Source organism: Engraulis encrasicolus, chromosome 15 (assembly GCF_034702125.1).
Source record: "Engraulis encrasicolus isolate BLACKSEA-1 chromosome 15, IST_EnEncr_1.0, whole genome shotgun sequence".
Classification (NCBI taxonomy): Eukaryota; Metazoa; Chordata; class Actinopteri; order Clupeiformes; family Engraulidae; genus Engraulis; species Engraulis encrasicolus.
In genome coordinates this window covers 38,639,313-38,655,217 of record NC_085871.1, presented here as the reverse complement: position 1 = coordinate 38,655,217, position 15,905 = coordinate 38,639,313, and the positions used below count along the sequence as shown (strand labels likewise).

The following is a 15,905-nucleotide window of genomic DNA, read 5'->3' as shown; positions in this document are numbered from 1 at the left end:
GAAAAAATAAATTTTAACAAATGCATGGAGCATAGTCACACTGCAATAGAAAAGGGATGTAAAACATGAGTTAGGGGGTACTCATGGCACAATGAAAAGGCTTAGGGGGTACACGAGACAATAAAGGTTGGGAAACACTGCCTTAGGGCAGTGTTTCCCAAACAGGGGTACGTGTACCACTAGGGGTACGCGAGCACACTGCAGGGGGTACTCGGAAAAATTAAATTTAAACAAATATATGGAGCTTAGTTACATTGGGATGGAGAAAGCGATATAGAACTTGACGTAGGGGGTACTCATGGCACAACGAAAAGGCTTGGGGGTACACAAGACAAAAAAGGTTGTGAGACACTGCTTTAGGGCCAAACCAGCCATGGCTTCAGGGCCCCCTTGGCTCTTCGGGCCCTGGGCCTGGGCCCGGTTGGCCCATGCAGTAATCCATCCTTGGATGTGCACACACACAGAGAAGAGCTGAAGGAAACTCCAATGTCAGGTCATGGAAAAGTCTTGGAAATCTGGGATTTCTTACAAGTCTGGGAGTTCTAACATTGCCCAGGGTTGAGAGGCCCTGTGTTGCATGTGTTTTTACCCTGCCTTAGCGGATATACCAGCACATGCCATCATCCACATCATCCACTTGTTAGGAAACTGAAACCGTTTTGCATCACAGTGTGACACACTGATGATGTAAATGTCTTTTCCCTCCTTTCACTTGAAGTCTTACTGTAATCAATTCTGACCATATGTTTTTTTCAGCAGCATTAGTAATACCCCTGACCAAATTAGGCAACTAGTGTAGCCTATTTAAACAGAGCTGTTTGAGGCTGCTACCATTCAGAGACCATTCAGTCTGCCATTGACAACCAGTCACATTCTACGCAGACATGGACCGCACAACTCTACTTACGTTTTGCTTGATCTGCATTAGGTAAGCTACTACTAATATTCTATAAACATCATATTTTATTTAATGGTTATGATATTGGATGTTATATTGAAGTCTGTGTGTGTGTGTGTGTGTGTGTGTGTGTGTGTGTGTGTGTGTGTGTGTGTGTGTGTGTGTGTGTGTGTGTGTGTGTGTGTGTGTGTGTGTGGTTTGTAGCTCTGTTGCAGGTCGGGAGAAAAGTAAGTTATCTTTTATCTTAAGTTATCCTTTTCTTTTCTTTTTAAAAATATTAACATTTATTAAATATTATTATTAATATTAACAATTTTAAAAAGTTGCAAACATTTTTTTTAAAACCTTTCTGCTTCTAACCAACAGGACACAACATCTACAAATCTCTTTGGAAAGACAGTTTGGATCAAGCGCATCAGACACTGAACTTGGACTTCATAAAGCGCATGGAGGCGGGAGACCTGCCCGTGGATCGCTATGTCAACTTCACCATTCAGGATATCTACTACCTTGACAAGGTAACAAAATAATGATGATATAGTAATAATAATAATATAATAACAATACTACTACTACTAATAATAATAATAATAATAATTGATCACTAATATTTAATAATTAATAACTGCCAGTGGATCGCTATGTCAAATTCACTACTTTTGTGACAAGGTGACAAAATAACAACAACAACATAGACAACAATAATAATGACATGATCATTAATTTTCATTGCACATCATCACACTCAGATTCCTGGATCCGGATTGTTATCCGGATCACCACCAACATTTCATCGCTTGTTCCTTTAGTCATTTCCAACAACTCCAAAAATTGCATCAAAACCCGTTGCATCAATTTTATTTTATCCTGCTAACAGACAAACAGACAAGCAAACCAACATAACCGAAAACATAACCTCCTTTGCGGAGGTAATAATAATAAATAGGCAGCCGTGGCCTAGTGGTTAGAGAGTTGGTCTTTCAATCAAGGGGTTGCAGGTTCGAATCCCCCTTGACCTCTTCAAAAAGGGAAAAATCCAGGCAACTCCAGGTGGAAAAAGAGGAAGTCCATAAAAAAGCCTTTATTGTAATAGGTCTAAAACATGATTAAAAAAGCCAACATGTTTCGACCGCACTGGTCTTCATCAGGGCTTTGCCCCCCTGACCTCTCCCTACATCTCCATCCATGGCTGAAGTGTCCTTGAGCTAGGCACCTAACCCCACATTGCTCCGGGGACTGTAATCAATACCCTGAAAAATAATAACTGTAAGTGGCTTTGAATAAATGAAAGAGTCAGCTAAGTGTAATGTAATACAATGTAATTATTCTATGTCTATGCCCTGGTAAAGGTGACGGACATGCTGAAGAACATGAGCACGTCTGTGAAGCAGCCCGAGGATTTGAGGCAGTTCTTCCAGGGCAGGTACAGCAGCTACAAGCGCTACCAAGACAGTCTCCTCAGCATCTTCTACCTTAAGGTGAGCCTGATCTCGAAAAACTGTGTCCAATTTCTCACGCAAACCAACATCCAAAATTGCGTCCAAATTCCAACGCTTTCCCTGCTGTCTTGAGCACATAGATGGCGTCTTATTGGTCAAGCTGTGCCCTTAACAAAACCACCCCTAAACCTAACCTGTCAGGAATGCAATGTTTCTGAGTTTTACAATTGTGCCCTGACCGAAACTAACCCTAAACCTAACCTAACCTGAGACAGCTGCATGACCACTGCAAATGTCTGTGAAAGGGAATGCGTCGTAAATGGGACGCAATTTAATGTTTGGTTTGTGTGAAAATATACCTAGATGCAATTCCTTCTAGATCTTTTGTAGCTTAAGGTATGCACACTTTGGTTAAAAATAACGACATAAGTATCTACATAAATATAGTAGGCCTACATAAGGTTAGTAGCCTCATAGGGCATGCTGGCCCCTGGAATGTTGTAATAAGCACTGGAAAATCCTATAGCACTTACATGTATTTAATTATTTATCGATCCAGAGGGAAATTACACAGAACCTTTAATAGTACAATAACGTGGTCATTGCCGTTTTAGTAACAGCAAATGTATAACACATCTAGGATAGAATAAATATGTATGATATTGTTATCCACATTACATGCCGTATGAAATTCATGTGATGAATTATGTCAATAACTTCACTAATTCACTGGCTTTACATCACAATACATTTAGCAGACACTTTTAACCAAATCGACTTACAAGAAGACACTTGTGTCAATGAGTATATACAGTGTAGTGGGATTATACTTGTCTGAAAAGTGGTTTTACACAAACTTGTAATTATTTCAGTGTAATGTCAGACTCAATTGATATCATGTGTATATGAGATGTATATATGAGAAAATAGCCTACCTATATACTGTATTACAATTTGTAACTGATACTCATGTGTTACTAATAACAGGGTGTGTCTGACATCAAACCAACTCCTGCCATGAGAAAGTATGTCTCGGACTACGAGAACGTCATGCAGACCAAGGAGCCCATCTACTTCGCCGTGTCTCTCCTCCCTTGCTCACGACTGTGGGTGTGGCTGGCGAACAAAGTAGACATGGCGCCGTCCAACGCGTATTACGCATGGAAGAAAAACAACATGGGAGGACATCCGGAGAAACACTACAAAACGCTGCTCAACAAACATCTCACTCTGAACAATACAGAGGCCTACCGTATATTCCGCATGCAGATGCAGAATGAACACCTTTTTTTTGCTTCTTCATAAAAGGAAGGCCCCCCCCCCAGCTAATTATTTTACCAAGTAATTTAGCAATTTTACGTACATGTAGCCTATGCTTATTTATTGAGCCTTTGCCACTTTACCTAACTTTATTTTGTTTTTGCTATTCTGCATAGGCCTACATGAGCATGTCACTTTTGATTGACTGGTGATTCCATTTGGAATGACTCTATTCTTTGGTTGGTATATTTTGATGATATATTACGTTTTGTGTACAATTGAATTAAGCAAATTTTGATCACAGTGTTGAATAAAACAAATTTTACTTCACTACTGTACTTAACATTCTGGGAGACTTTACACCTTGCTTGAGATTTTATTTTATTCTACGTAGTCACTTTTACTTCCCTATTTACCGTGCATGCTCTATTATTGCAACTTGTCATTACTCAGATTGTAAAATGCTGAATAAACTGGATATATGTTTTGAAGCACTAGTCCTGTTTAAGTTGGTGTGAGTTTGTAATGTAGGATATGCATTGAAGGTCTTTTGAATGTGTGCTTTTCCAGGTTTTTAAACGCTGGATAAAGTTTTAAACATTAAAAACTGAAGACAGACTGCATTTCATTATTAATATTATTTACTTGTACTGTTACATACATTGTGCATTACTGTAATTAAGGTCAAGGCATTCCACTCTACTATAACCTTTAGTCAAATAATAATATAGGGAGAGAAAGATACATCAGGCTCGTTTTTTCCCAGAATCCACGTGATGTCGGGTGAAAGCCCCTTTAGGAGACCTTTGGTTAGCAGACCTTCGGGGTCTTGAGGTTGAGAATAAATGGAGTTCCCTTAGATGGCGGTAGCACACTTCTTGCGCAAACACCACAAAAAGAGAAGAAGAAGGTGGGCACAGTGCCCACTTAGGAGACAGAATTTGAGCACATAGGGCCTACTTTTGCATTGGATGGGCTGAGTTCGGGATATCTTTCTCTAGCTATAAATATCTTTGCTAGGGCACTCGTCTACTATACGGCCAACCCGGGATCGATTCTCGGCCCAGGTCCATTGCCAGCCCTTCCCCATCTCTCTCCTTCCCCACTTGCTTCCTATCACCATCTTCGCTGTACTATCATAAATAAAGTCAAAAAGGCCAAAAAAAATATCTAGAGGAAGTAACAGCATCATCCACAATGCATCGTGGGAGGTTGAGTGCATTTCACATTCAACATAAAGTATTCTTTAAAATAAATTGTAATAATCATAATTGTCATGTACACATGCAATATTTTAAAATAAAAATCTTTATTTGTGCAAGAAACGAAATGGGGAAAACTTTGTGCAAAAACTGAAATCTGTACAGCCTTTATGGCTGCAGCCACATGGGTAGGCCTATATCAGGATCATTGACTGGTGAACAAAAAAGGCAGATGTTCTAAAGTATTGCAAACGTGAAATCTGAAGACACCTGCAACCTTGTAATCAGCTACAGTATTACTTCTTTTTTTTTGGACATACCCTTTATTTTTCTGTACAAGTCTGGGGCCGCATCCCGCCCCTGGGCCTTACTGGTATGTTTGACATCCCTGAATTAGAGGGATGTCTAATGCTGAAGCGAAAGCGAAAGCAGATATGAATGTGGTCACTGAGAGATTGGGGTCGTCTTATTCTCATCAACGACTGTACTCATCTCTATTGCTTCTCAGGTGCTAACAGAAAACGTGTCAAAGGCAGTGTTTTAATTTCCTCTACAACTCACTATTCTAACCTGAATGGCATTGGTTACAGCCCAAACCGTAACCAGACATTTTCAAATACTGAGGTCAAATACATACTGTACACTTCAGTCAAACTCTTAAGTTTGTTTTCATTAATCACTGCCTTGAGGATAAATGGGGGTGGTGTATACAGACTGAATTCATCATTGTTGATCATATATTGTTTTTCATCATAGATCAATTTCACATTACTGAAAAACAATACCGAGGACATGACCTCTGTGTCCTCAATGGTAGTTATGGCCATGGTTACAACACTCAGATGTTGTGTTACGTTGGTGTTTTCCTGTCAGGAAGCAACAACAGGGTGGATCATATTTGAAGATTTCTACTCTGCAGGTCGTTTAGAGCACTATACATTTGCAATTTCAACCCGTTGCAGAATGTTGTTGTTGCCATATATGGGGCATCTGGAACACTTTTTTTCACCCGAGTGTTGTCGCGTTAACAGGGAAGTTTGAAATACGTTTCTTACCCCGCCTTCGCCTTCAGAGTCCAACTGTCATCAACTTATTTTGAAACTGAAACCTTTTTTTGTGTCAAGCTTGTGGGTATGTGTAAAGGCATGAAATCAAAAGTATCAGCCATTTCTCTCCAGCATACAGTAGTTTACAAGATTCACCGCTCTTCAAAGTAGGGTAGTCACACAGAGCTGTTAAAACTGGGACCAGTCAGAGACTGTGACGGTGACAGACACACTCGCCATGGACATTGCCACTCTTCTTACTTTCTTCTTGCTTTGCATCAGGTAAACTATAGTACATTCCATGTGCTATATTTCTGTCACATTTTAATGTAATATTACCATATGTTGTGTGGTATTTGTCTGCTGTAAGAAGTGATGTTACAGGATACTACCTGTGAAAATCTACTAAGTGAACATATATCCCTTTGTGTGTGTGTGTGTGTGCGTGTGCGTGTGCGTTTGCGTGCGTGTGTCATGTGCATGCGTGCTGCCACACACTTTGGTTGCAGCTCTGCTACAGCTCATAACGACAAGGAGCAAGGTAAGTCATGAAAAGATATTTTATAAAACACCACAATTCACACTAGATAACATGGGTTACTCCTCTTCATTCTTATTCAATCAGATTAAAACACCAACAAAAAAGATTCTTCACCATGTGCATTCACTCATCTTTTCACAAAAACAAAGAAAAACACCCTGATTCCAAATGATGGGAGAACATGATCCATTAGTGACACAGTTCAGGAGCTGTTTCCACATAGCAGGATATTTTTCAAATGTGCATTTTGTTTCTCCTGGTGACATTGGTTTTGGCCTTCCGTTTCCACGTGCAGATTTTTAAAATTTGGATGTAAAAAAAGCTTTAAAAATATCCTATTTAGGGGGCTAAAACGCATTTGTTACAATGGAGTATTTATTTTTATCCACATGTTGCGTTTGCACATAAACAGGAGAAAAAAATAGCAGGGTTTAAAAATAGCAGGCTACGTGGAAACAGCACCTCAGTGACTGATGATGCTGTTGAAATGATGCCATGATGCTTCTTACAGTAGTGCTATATAGGTATTTTGTATAAAAGCACTCGCTACCTTGTCAGCAAGGTTGAACTGGCCATCTGGCATAGCGGGCATATCCCGGTGGGCCCCACACCCTTGTGGGCCCCTATATTCATAAATGTAAAAAAAGAAAAGAAAATAGTGGCCCACGAGGGTGTGGGGCCCACCGGTGCATACGTTCTGCACCGCTAATTGTGAGGGGCCCCTTTTAGCCAAAAATGTCCGAGCCCTATTTCTCCCCCAGCCCTACCCTGCTTTTCAGGCCAGGGAGGCAACGAAGACAGGATTCTACTTGAAAGAGGTTCAGAATGGATTCATATGGGCTCTCTCTCACTTGCTATACTTGCTAAAAGAAACATGCATGTCAACATGTAGGCTACTCTGACTACCGAAGAAGATCATGATCCTCTCTATGGGGTTTTAACATAGAGTGTACTAACTTTTGTGGGGTACCGTGCAGTTTGAGACATTAATTGCTGTATTTAAAATCATTTTGAGTGAACAATAAGCTGAAGCTGCTATATGTCATACAATACGCTGGCTTCTGTTTATTGTGTCAAAGTGAAATTTCTTTAATGTTGTCCCATGAAAAGATATAGGTTCCCCTCTGTCAAAACTAATAGGTTTAGGTTTTCATTTGTCCCCAGTGCCATCTCCCTGTTAAATACCAATCCTAATTGATCACTGGCTATATCCTTGGTGTGTTTTTATGGCATTTTATGGTGTGATGTGTAATTTTTATTTTGTTTTATTTATTATGATGTTTCTTATGCTAATTTTAACTCTATTTATGGTCATTTTAAACCCTGCACTTCATGGTTTGTCCTGTTATCTGTTGTCTATATGTTGTTGACTTGCTGCACACTTAATTGCCCCTTTGGGGACAATAAAATTGAAACTTGAACTTGAACTTGAACTATAAATCTCCAGAAATTTGAGGGGTGTGTACTCATTTCTGTGACATGCTGTATGCCCAAAGGTAGATTTGGTTGCAGGTAAAAGTGAAAGCTTACATAAACAACACAATATTTAATACAGAATACTCAATATTTGAGAGGATTTTGATTATGTATGTAGGCCTACTGTGCGTGCATATGTATAGTATGTGTATGTGTGTATATATAAAATTATATTTTAATACAATTAATTAGTTACACCCAGGGTCGTAACCAGACATTTTCAAATACCGAGGTCAAATACTGTGTGCTGTACTGCATACTGTACATTTAGAATGCTTCAAACACTTCAGTCAAACTCTTAAGTTTGTTTTCATTAATCACTGCCTTGAGAATAAACGTGGGTGGTGTATATAGACTGAATTTATCATTGTTGATCATATATCGGTTTTCATCAATAGATACCGTACATTTTACATCACTGAATAAAAATACAGAGGACATGACCTGTGTCCTCAATGGTAGTTACGGCCATGGTTACAGCATGTCATTTGATTATCATATCTTACAGCAGCACAACCTGATGGTTACCTATCCACGAGGACTTGTGAAGGCACTCAGGACACTTCCTCATCTGACACCTGCTCAATCGAGAAATCTCACGGTATGACGGTGTGTGTGTGTGTCTGTCTGTCTGTCTGTCTGTCTGTCTGTCTGTGTGTGTGTGTGTGTGTGTGTGTGTGTGTGTGTGTGTGTGTGTGTGTGTGTGTGTGTGTGTGTGTGTGTGTGTGCATTTCTGATGGCATGGGGTTGCAACCATTTCTAAAAGTGGAACGAGGCCCCTGCCAAAGTGTAGTCCAAAACATTGGTCAAATGAACATGAATACGAATGAGTGTGCAAGAACATATTCATGATTTTAAGTCCTTAGCGCAGAGATCTTATAATCTTAAAGGAACAGACCACCCTTTATTGACTTTCACATATTTGCAGTATATCCACGCATTGTTCATGAATGTGCATATCATTTTCGGCTATGTGTTTGTGTTGCCCCTTTTAACAGTATAGACAAATTAGGCAAAGTAAGTCTATGGTACAAAATAAACATCATAATGTACTTGTGTAACTAATGTAACGGGCAGTCATGGGTGAGCGGGGGCAGTCATGGGTGAGCGGTTAGGGCGTCAGACTTGCATCCCAGAGGTTGCCGGTTCGACTCCCGACCCGCCAGGTTGGTGGGGGGAGTAATCAACCAGTGCTCTCCCCCATCCTCCTCCATGACTGAGGTACCCTGAGCATGGTACCGTCCCACCGCACTGCTCCCCATGGGGCGCCACTGAGGGCTGCCCCCTTGCACAGGTGAGGCATACATGCAATTTCGTTGTGTGCAGTGTGCAGTGTTCACTTGTGTGCTGTGGAGTGCTGTGTCACAATGACAATGGGAGTTGGAGTTTCCCAATGGGCCTTCTTATAAACCACTTTTAAATGAATGTAAAATTCACCAGAGTGTAAAACAGCAATTGAATTCTGTCCAGTGATCCCTTGTGGCTTGATGCAAAAGTTACCAGTTACTTCCAGTGATTTTGCTAGGCTATCCTAGTAATTCTGATCCAATAAATCTAAGTACTGAAAACACTGAGAAGAAAATTATATGCACATTCATGAATTATATTGGGAAATACTGCAAATATGTGAAAATAAAAAAGGGTGATCTGTTCCTTTAACGTCACCAAAATTATAATGGCTATGTCTTAATCTGTTACTTAAGGCTCTCTGTACTGTCATGGCAATGTTGTTATAATGTAGTTGAGTATTTTCAGCAAATAATGAATAGGCCCGCCGCCAACCCCATCTGCGGTAAGAGGCTATGTATTCTTCGACTACCACACACAACTCTCTGCATGTGTTTACAGCAGCAAAAAATAAACATAAATAAATAAATAAATGTCACGCAGAGAGAGGTAGGTAGAGGTATGTATAGACGTCAAAAAAAAATTAAAAAAATACCCATGCTATTTCCTCCCAACAGGTGACAACATATACTTGTCTCTTTGGGAAAAGAGTTTGGATCAAGCGTACCAGACACTGAACTTGGACTTCATACAGCACATGGAGGCGGGAGACCTGCCCGTGGATCGCTATGTCAACTTCACCATTCAGGATATCTACTATCTTGTCAAGGTGAGAAAATGATGATAACTAGAAATGCATTCTCACAGAAAATGCTGGAAGCGGGCTTGCCTTTTGGGGCAGAGATGAAACAAAGTACTATTGAGAAAACAAAGCTAAAAGAAATCTTGGAAAAACTCCATCCACCCAGTCAGAAGTTATGGGCCAAACAATTCAGCCATCTTGGATTCAGCCATCTTGAAAGTGTTGTAGCTCTGCGTTTTGGGGATATACTAAATGACATAGATGGTATTTTAAGTTGGCTAAGGAACACTGCATATGATATAATTTTGAAAATCAACATGGCTTCGAGCGGGATTAGAACTCACAACCTCCATATCTGTAATCCAACCCCTTTGCCATTGATATTAAATGACATACAATACATGATATTTGAAGTTGGCTAAGGAACACTGCATATGATATCATTTTGAAAATCAACATGGCTTTGACTGGGGTTCGAACCTCCAACCCCCATATCCCTAATTCAGCACATTTGCCATTCATACTAAATGACATACATGGCATTTTAAGTTGGCCAAGGAACACTGCATATGATATCATTTTGAAAGTCAACATGGCTTTGACTGGGATTCGAACCCCCAACCTCCATATCTGTAATCCAGCACATTTGCCATGCATACTAAATGACATTTGCCATGCATACTAAATGACATACATGGCATTTTAAGTTGGCCAAGGAACACTGCATATGATGTAATTTTGAAAATCAACATGGCTTTGACTGGGTTTCGAACCCCCAACCTCAATATCTGTAATTCAGCACATTTGCCATCCATACTAAATGATATACATGGCATTTTAAGTCAGCCCAAGGAACGCTGCATATTATATAATTTAGAAAATCAACATGGCTTCAGGTGGGTTTCGAACCCTCAACCTCCATATCTCTAATGCAGCAGCATGCATTACCACTAAGCCAAGCAGCTAATTGTCATGCATAGTCCAGCAAGACTATATTACATTGCATTGCAGAGCTGAACAATAGGCTTCTAGAATGCTTGCTCGCACCTGCTCGTTAAGAATGGAATCTTGAGACAGTGACAGTTGAAATGGAATCCTTCACTGGCTGCACCTGTTGTGATTGACTGAAAGACAGTTAGTATTGAGCCTTTAACAGGGGAGAAAATGAGAATGAGTTTTTTTGTCTTTACAACATCGTTGTAAAAAAACTAAAAGGAGTTGGCACGTGTCCTTTTCACAGATCGGAGTCATGCTTGTGATCTCTCTAACAGTCTTTGAATTAAGTTTATAGGTGAAAGGGTTCAGGCACAAATGGACCTCCGTGTGGGACATGCGCTGATCTCTTGAAAAATGCACTTTTCAAAAGACTGGGATTCTCCATAGAGCCAGGCCTGTTTTTTTTACAAACCTGCCATTTAAAAAGTATTGGGAGTTGGGAGATGAAACTTTCACAATTTGGAGACATCCCATAGAGCTCGCTAACAACGCGTCAACTAAACTTCTAGGTGAAAGTGTTGATGTTTTATGACCGAAAAAAGCCTCCTACACTCTAATCTCTAGAGTGGCGGAACCTTGGTTCATGGAGGTTCCACCACTGTTTCCAATGGGGACCCAGGCTTTCACTAAATCGCCAAAAACGGGAAAACGACAAGAGACACGGAGAAGCCTATAACGAAACGCGATCTCCAAGCCGAGCCGGTCGTTTTAGTGTTTGAACGGTGTCTCTATCTCGAAAGGCCTAGGAGGAGATCCATTTTCTATTTTTACTGTCCCTGTACAAGAGAACCAATAAACAGGACTTAGAGATTACTATAATCGGGCCTTGCTCTGCAAGAGCTCTGCTCTTGCTCCGCAAGCCCGCTTAATAATAGTAATAATAGCTACCTAATAATAATAATAATAATTGACCATTAATCAGGAATCATTAATAATTAACTAGAAATGTACTCAGAGAGTGCAGACCTCCGCCAAGGAAGCTGTTTGATAGAACATTTGATTATGTTACAACCTACACCTCCCCCAATGGTGAAGAATCTTTTAAAGAATTCCTGGATCCGGATCGTGATCCGTATCACCACTAAAATTATTCGTAATCACTTGTTAGTTTTGTCATTTCCAACAACACATCACTTTTTTAGTTATCCTGCTGACAGACAGACAGACAGACAGACAGACAGACAGACTGACTGACAAACCAACACAGCCGAAAGCATAACCTCCTTGGCGGAGGTAATAATATTAGTTATTCTCTGTCTATACCCTGGTAAAGGTGACGGACATGCTGAAGAACATGAGCACGTCTGTGAAGAAGCCCGAGGATTTGAGGCAGTTCTTCCAGGGCAGGTACAGCAGCTACAAGCGCTTCCAAGACCATCTCCTCAGCATCTTCTACCGTAAGGTATGCACACTTTGGTTAAAAACAACCACATAAGTAACTGCATAAATATAATACATAATGTAATTATTATGTTATTATTATTACTTTATTTCATTTTATTTTATATACATATGTATCCTACTTTACTCTATTTTCTAACTATTTTTATTTTATTTTATATTTTTTAATTATTCTCCTATTTTTAGTTGTGATGTATAAATTCATTTATGTTTTGTTATTACTTTTTCTACTGTTTCTGTTATTTAATGTAAAGTGACCTTGGGTATCTTGAAGGCAGGCTTGTACGAAATTCTGAATTGAAATTCAAAGTAATGCCGCAATACAAACACAAGGTGGTGGTGAAAGCAGCCCAACAGGTGCCGGGAATAGACACATGCTGATAAATATACAGAACCATCTAGTGTTCCCATTTTGTCATTACATTGAATTTGAACCACCCATTGAGAGTACACAGAACACCACCACCTAGTGTTCATATTATGGCATTACTGTGAATTTCAATTAATTATTGTGAATTTCAATACAGAATTTCGTACAAGTCTGCTTGAAAGGCGCTCAAAATAAATGTACTATTAATATTAGTAGCGTCATAGAGAATGCTGACCGCTGGAATGCTGTAATAACCATTGGAAAATCCTATAGCACTTACATTTATTTAATTACTTATTGATCCCGAGGGAAATTACACAGGACCTTTAGTAATACATTAACTTGGTCATTGCCATTTTAGTAACAACAAATGCACAACACTTAAAAGGATAAATATGTATATGCCATTGTTATCCACATCACATGCCATATAAAATTCATGTGATGAATTATGTCAATAACTTCACTAATTCACTGGCATTACATCACAATATATTTAGCCAACGCTTTTAACCAAAGAGAGACACGTGTGTCAATGAATAGGCTACCTATATATGCAGTATAGTGGGATTATACTTGTCTGAAAAGTGGCTTTACACAAACTTATAATTATTTCAGTGTAATGTCAGTCTCAATTGAGATCATGTGTATCTGAGATGAATATACAAAGTATAAGAAAATAGCCTACTTATATGCTGCCTTTTGTCAGCACATACGGTTTGTAACTGATACTCAGTATTAGTTAGGTGTCGTGGCTGTGGCCAGTGCTGCCAGATTGGGCGGTTTCCCGCCAAATTGGGCTGCTTAGGATTGCTGTTTGCAGGAAAAAATTGATTTTGGAGAAAAAAACACCACATTTTTGGCCATGGAAATCAATAAATTTGGGTGGGATTTAGTGCTTCCAGGCGGGTTTTGAGCTTTTTTTGGGCTGGAAATCATCAGCCTCATCTGGCAACCCTGGCTGTGGCCAACAACAGTGGAGTCCAGTTGTAGCGTTTTGGTAGCCAGAGAACACACAGAGTGTAAACAGAAGTGCCACTTTTATAACTTCACACGGTTTGCAACTGATACTCATTTGTCACTCAAAAAAACTCCCACACACTGAACAGCGAGATGGTCAGTGTGCAGGAGTTTTTTTCGAGTTGTCTGCTGAGTGGCCCATGGGCCATCTCCGGCGGACCTGCCGGCTGAGGTGTGCGAAAAAAATCCAAGTTTAACTCATATGTCACTAACAGGGTGTATCTGACATCAAACCAACTCCTGCCATGAGAAAGTATGTCTCTGACTATGAGACCATCATGCGAACCAAGGAGCCCATCTACTTCGCCGTGTCTCTCCTCCCTTGCTCACGACTGTGGGTGTGGCTGGCAAACAAAGTAGACATGGCGCCGTCCAACGCTTATTACGCATGGAAGAAAGACAACATGGGAGGCCGCCCGGAGAAACACTACGAGACCCTGCTCAACAAATATCTCACTCTGAACAATACAGAAGCCTACCATATATTCCGCACGCAGATGCAGAATGAACACGATTTTTTTGCTACTTCATAAAATCAAGTCTTCTTTTAAGGGCTGGGACTCGATTAAAATCTAAAACATATAATCACATCAACTAAAGGCTTTAAAATTAATTAATGGAAATTAATCGCATATTAAATCACATATAAATATCTGATCTGAGAACAGTGAGGGTTTTTTTTCCCACATTTATTTTGAATGAGGATAATACACACAGGCCTAAGCTTAATCAACAAAATATTGTTTCTTTTTTCCAATGTGGTAGTTACCAAGATCAACAGACCAGTGCATTTTTAGTTATTGCTATTGGTATTGGTAAACTATAACATTGGGATTTTTTTTTTTGTAAAGCACAATTCTTTCCAGCACCTTCAGAACATTGTAGAACCTGACAATCACAAAACATCTCTCCGTTGCTTCAGAGGCTTTAACAGACTGTTGTTGATTGTTGTCGTTGATTCATCAACAGTTGATTGTAAAAAACGAAGAGAGAAATCAAATCAATTTCAGCAGGCTGTACACCATGGGGGGCTACCGCCATTCCGACATACCGCCATTCCGACAGTATTTGATTGTCATTCCGAGCCATTCGAACATTGTTGCAAGTAGTGAACAACGTTCTAACTCAACAATGTTTGCAACAATGTTGCTACATGAGCGGAAGTGGAGAGAGTGACAGTGCAATTACAGGATTAGTGTATAATTTACTGTCTAATTTTGTCACGGTCCAAATGCCCTTACAGGTATGGTCTGAAAATAGTTCCTGCAAGCTGGAAAAATTATTCCTGCAATAAAAAGTCAATGTCGGAATGGCGGTATGTAACCGTACACCATCAGGCGTAATGCTTTTCTCTACTGGTCTACTTATTATTTGAATGAATGCTTAAATTGCTAGATTTACATTGAATATTTCCCCATTTTCCCCACTTTTTCTTTGATGCACCAAATGTTTTATCAGTTTAAAGCCATATTGCTTAAAGGGGTATGCCACTATTTTGGGGCGTAGTACAGTTCGAATCGTCGGCCAGAGTTTATAAAGGTGGTGAAGTGTCTTATTGTTCATGTAAGCCATTGTCTTGCTTTATTAAGACAAGTTAAAAGAGGGAGCATGTCGCTAAGCTAGTGAAAGTCAATGGATTCGTGTAGCATGCTACATGCTACATTCAAGTTGTCTATAAAATGTAATGTTATTTCATTCAAAAAATATTACTTCATACATCACCTCCATCCAAACACGGATGTCTTCTTGAAGCCATTCTATTCCCCATATTACTTTCAGTATTTAATGTTAATCTGTTCAGTGAAGCTGATATTTTGGATAAAAGTGGAAGGGTAAAGAAATGCAGCTAAGTACTGTGTCAGAAATGACACAAAATGTGTTTGCTCAGGGACTAAACGTTTGAATGTGTGTGCTGAGGGACAATACATTTTGTGTCAATTGTTAGATATGTCATAGGCCTACAGTGAGACCAATAAGTATTGGAGCCCTTGCAGATTTTGACGGTTTGCCCACTAATAAAGACATGATCAGTCTATACATTTATGATAATATGTATTCAAACATGGAGAGACAGAATATCAAAAAGAAATTCCAGAAAATAACTTAAAATAATATATTTTAATTTATTTGTATTTAATTTAGGCAAATAAGCCCCCTCTAGCTAAAG

General features: G+C 39.5%; 2 protein-coding genes across 2 annotated transcripts; both read left to right on the top strand.

Moving 5' to 3' along the window:
- Positions 1-843: 843 nt before the first annotated feature.
- On the top strand, positions 844-4,610 carry LOC134464027 (uncharacterized). Its single transcript, XM_063217470.1, has 5 exons — positions 844-928; positions 1,103-1,125; positions 1,265-1,416; positions 2,248-2,376; positions 3,325-4,610. The coding sequence occupies exons 1-5, from the start codon at positions 885-887 to the stop codon at positions 3,640-3,642; spliced, it is 666 nt and encodes a 221-aa protein (XP_063073540.1). The 5' UTR covers positions 844-884; the 3' UTR covers positions 3,643-4,610.
- Positions 4,611-4,620: 10 nt separating this feature from the next.
- Positions 4,621-15,692, top strand: LOC134464026 (uncharacterized). Its single transcript, XM_063217469.1, has 6 exons — positions 4,621-6,127; positions 6,355-6,386; positions 8,371-8,463; positions 9,827-9,978; positions 12,221-12,349; positions 13,954-15,692. The coding sequence occupies exons 1-6, from the start codon at positions 6,084-6,086 to the stop codon at positions 14,269-14,271; spliced, it is 768 nt and encodes a 255-aa protein (XP_063073539.1). The 5' UTR covers positions 4,621-6,083; the 3' UTR covers positions 14,272-15,692.
- The last annotated feature ends 213 nt before the right edge of the window (positions 15,693-15,905 follow it).

What these genes read in the sequence shown, in the direction of transcription:
- LOC134464026 (XM_063217469.1), top strand. Translation starts at nt 6,084, where the DNA reads ATGGACATTGCCACTCTTCTTACTTTCTTCTTGCTTTGCATCAG. An exon ending in TTCTTCTTGCTTTGCATCAG is followed by an intron (nt 6,128 to 6,354) that starts GTAAACTATAGT and finishes CTTTGGTTGCAG; the next exon opens with CTCTGCTACAGCTCATAACG. An exon ending in CTCAATCGAGAAATCTCACG is followed by an intron (nt 8,464 to 9,826) that starts GTATGACGGTGT and finishes TCCTCCCAACAG; the next exon opens with GTGACAACATATACTTGTCT.
- LOC134464027 (XM_063217470.1), top strand. Translation starts at nt 885, where the DNA reads ATGGACCGCACAACTCTACTTACGTTTTGCTTGATCTGCATTAG. An exon ending in ATATCTACTACCTTGACAAG is followed by an intron (nt 1,417 to 2,247) that starts GTAACAAAATAA and finishes GCCCTGGTAAAG; the next exon opens with GTGACGGACATGCTGAAGAA. An exon ending in TCAGCATCTTCTACCTTAAG is followed by an intron (nt 2,377 to 3,324) that starts GTGAGCCTGATC and finishes TACTAATAACAG; the next exon opens with GGTGTGTCTGACATCAAACC.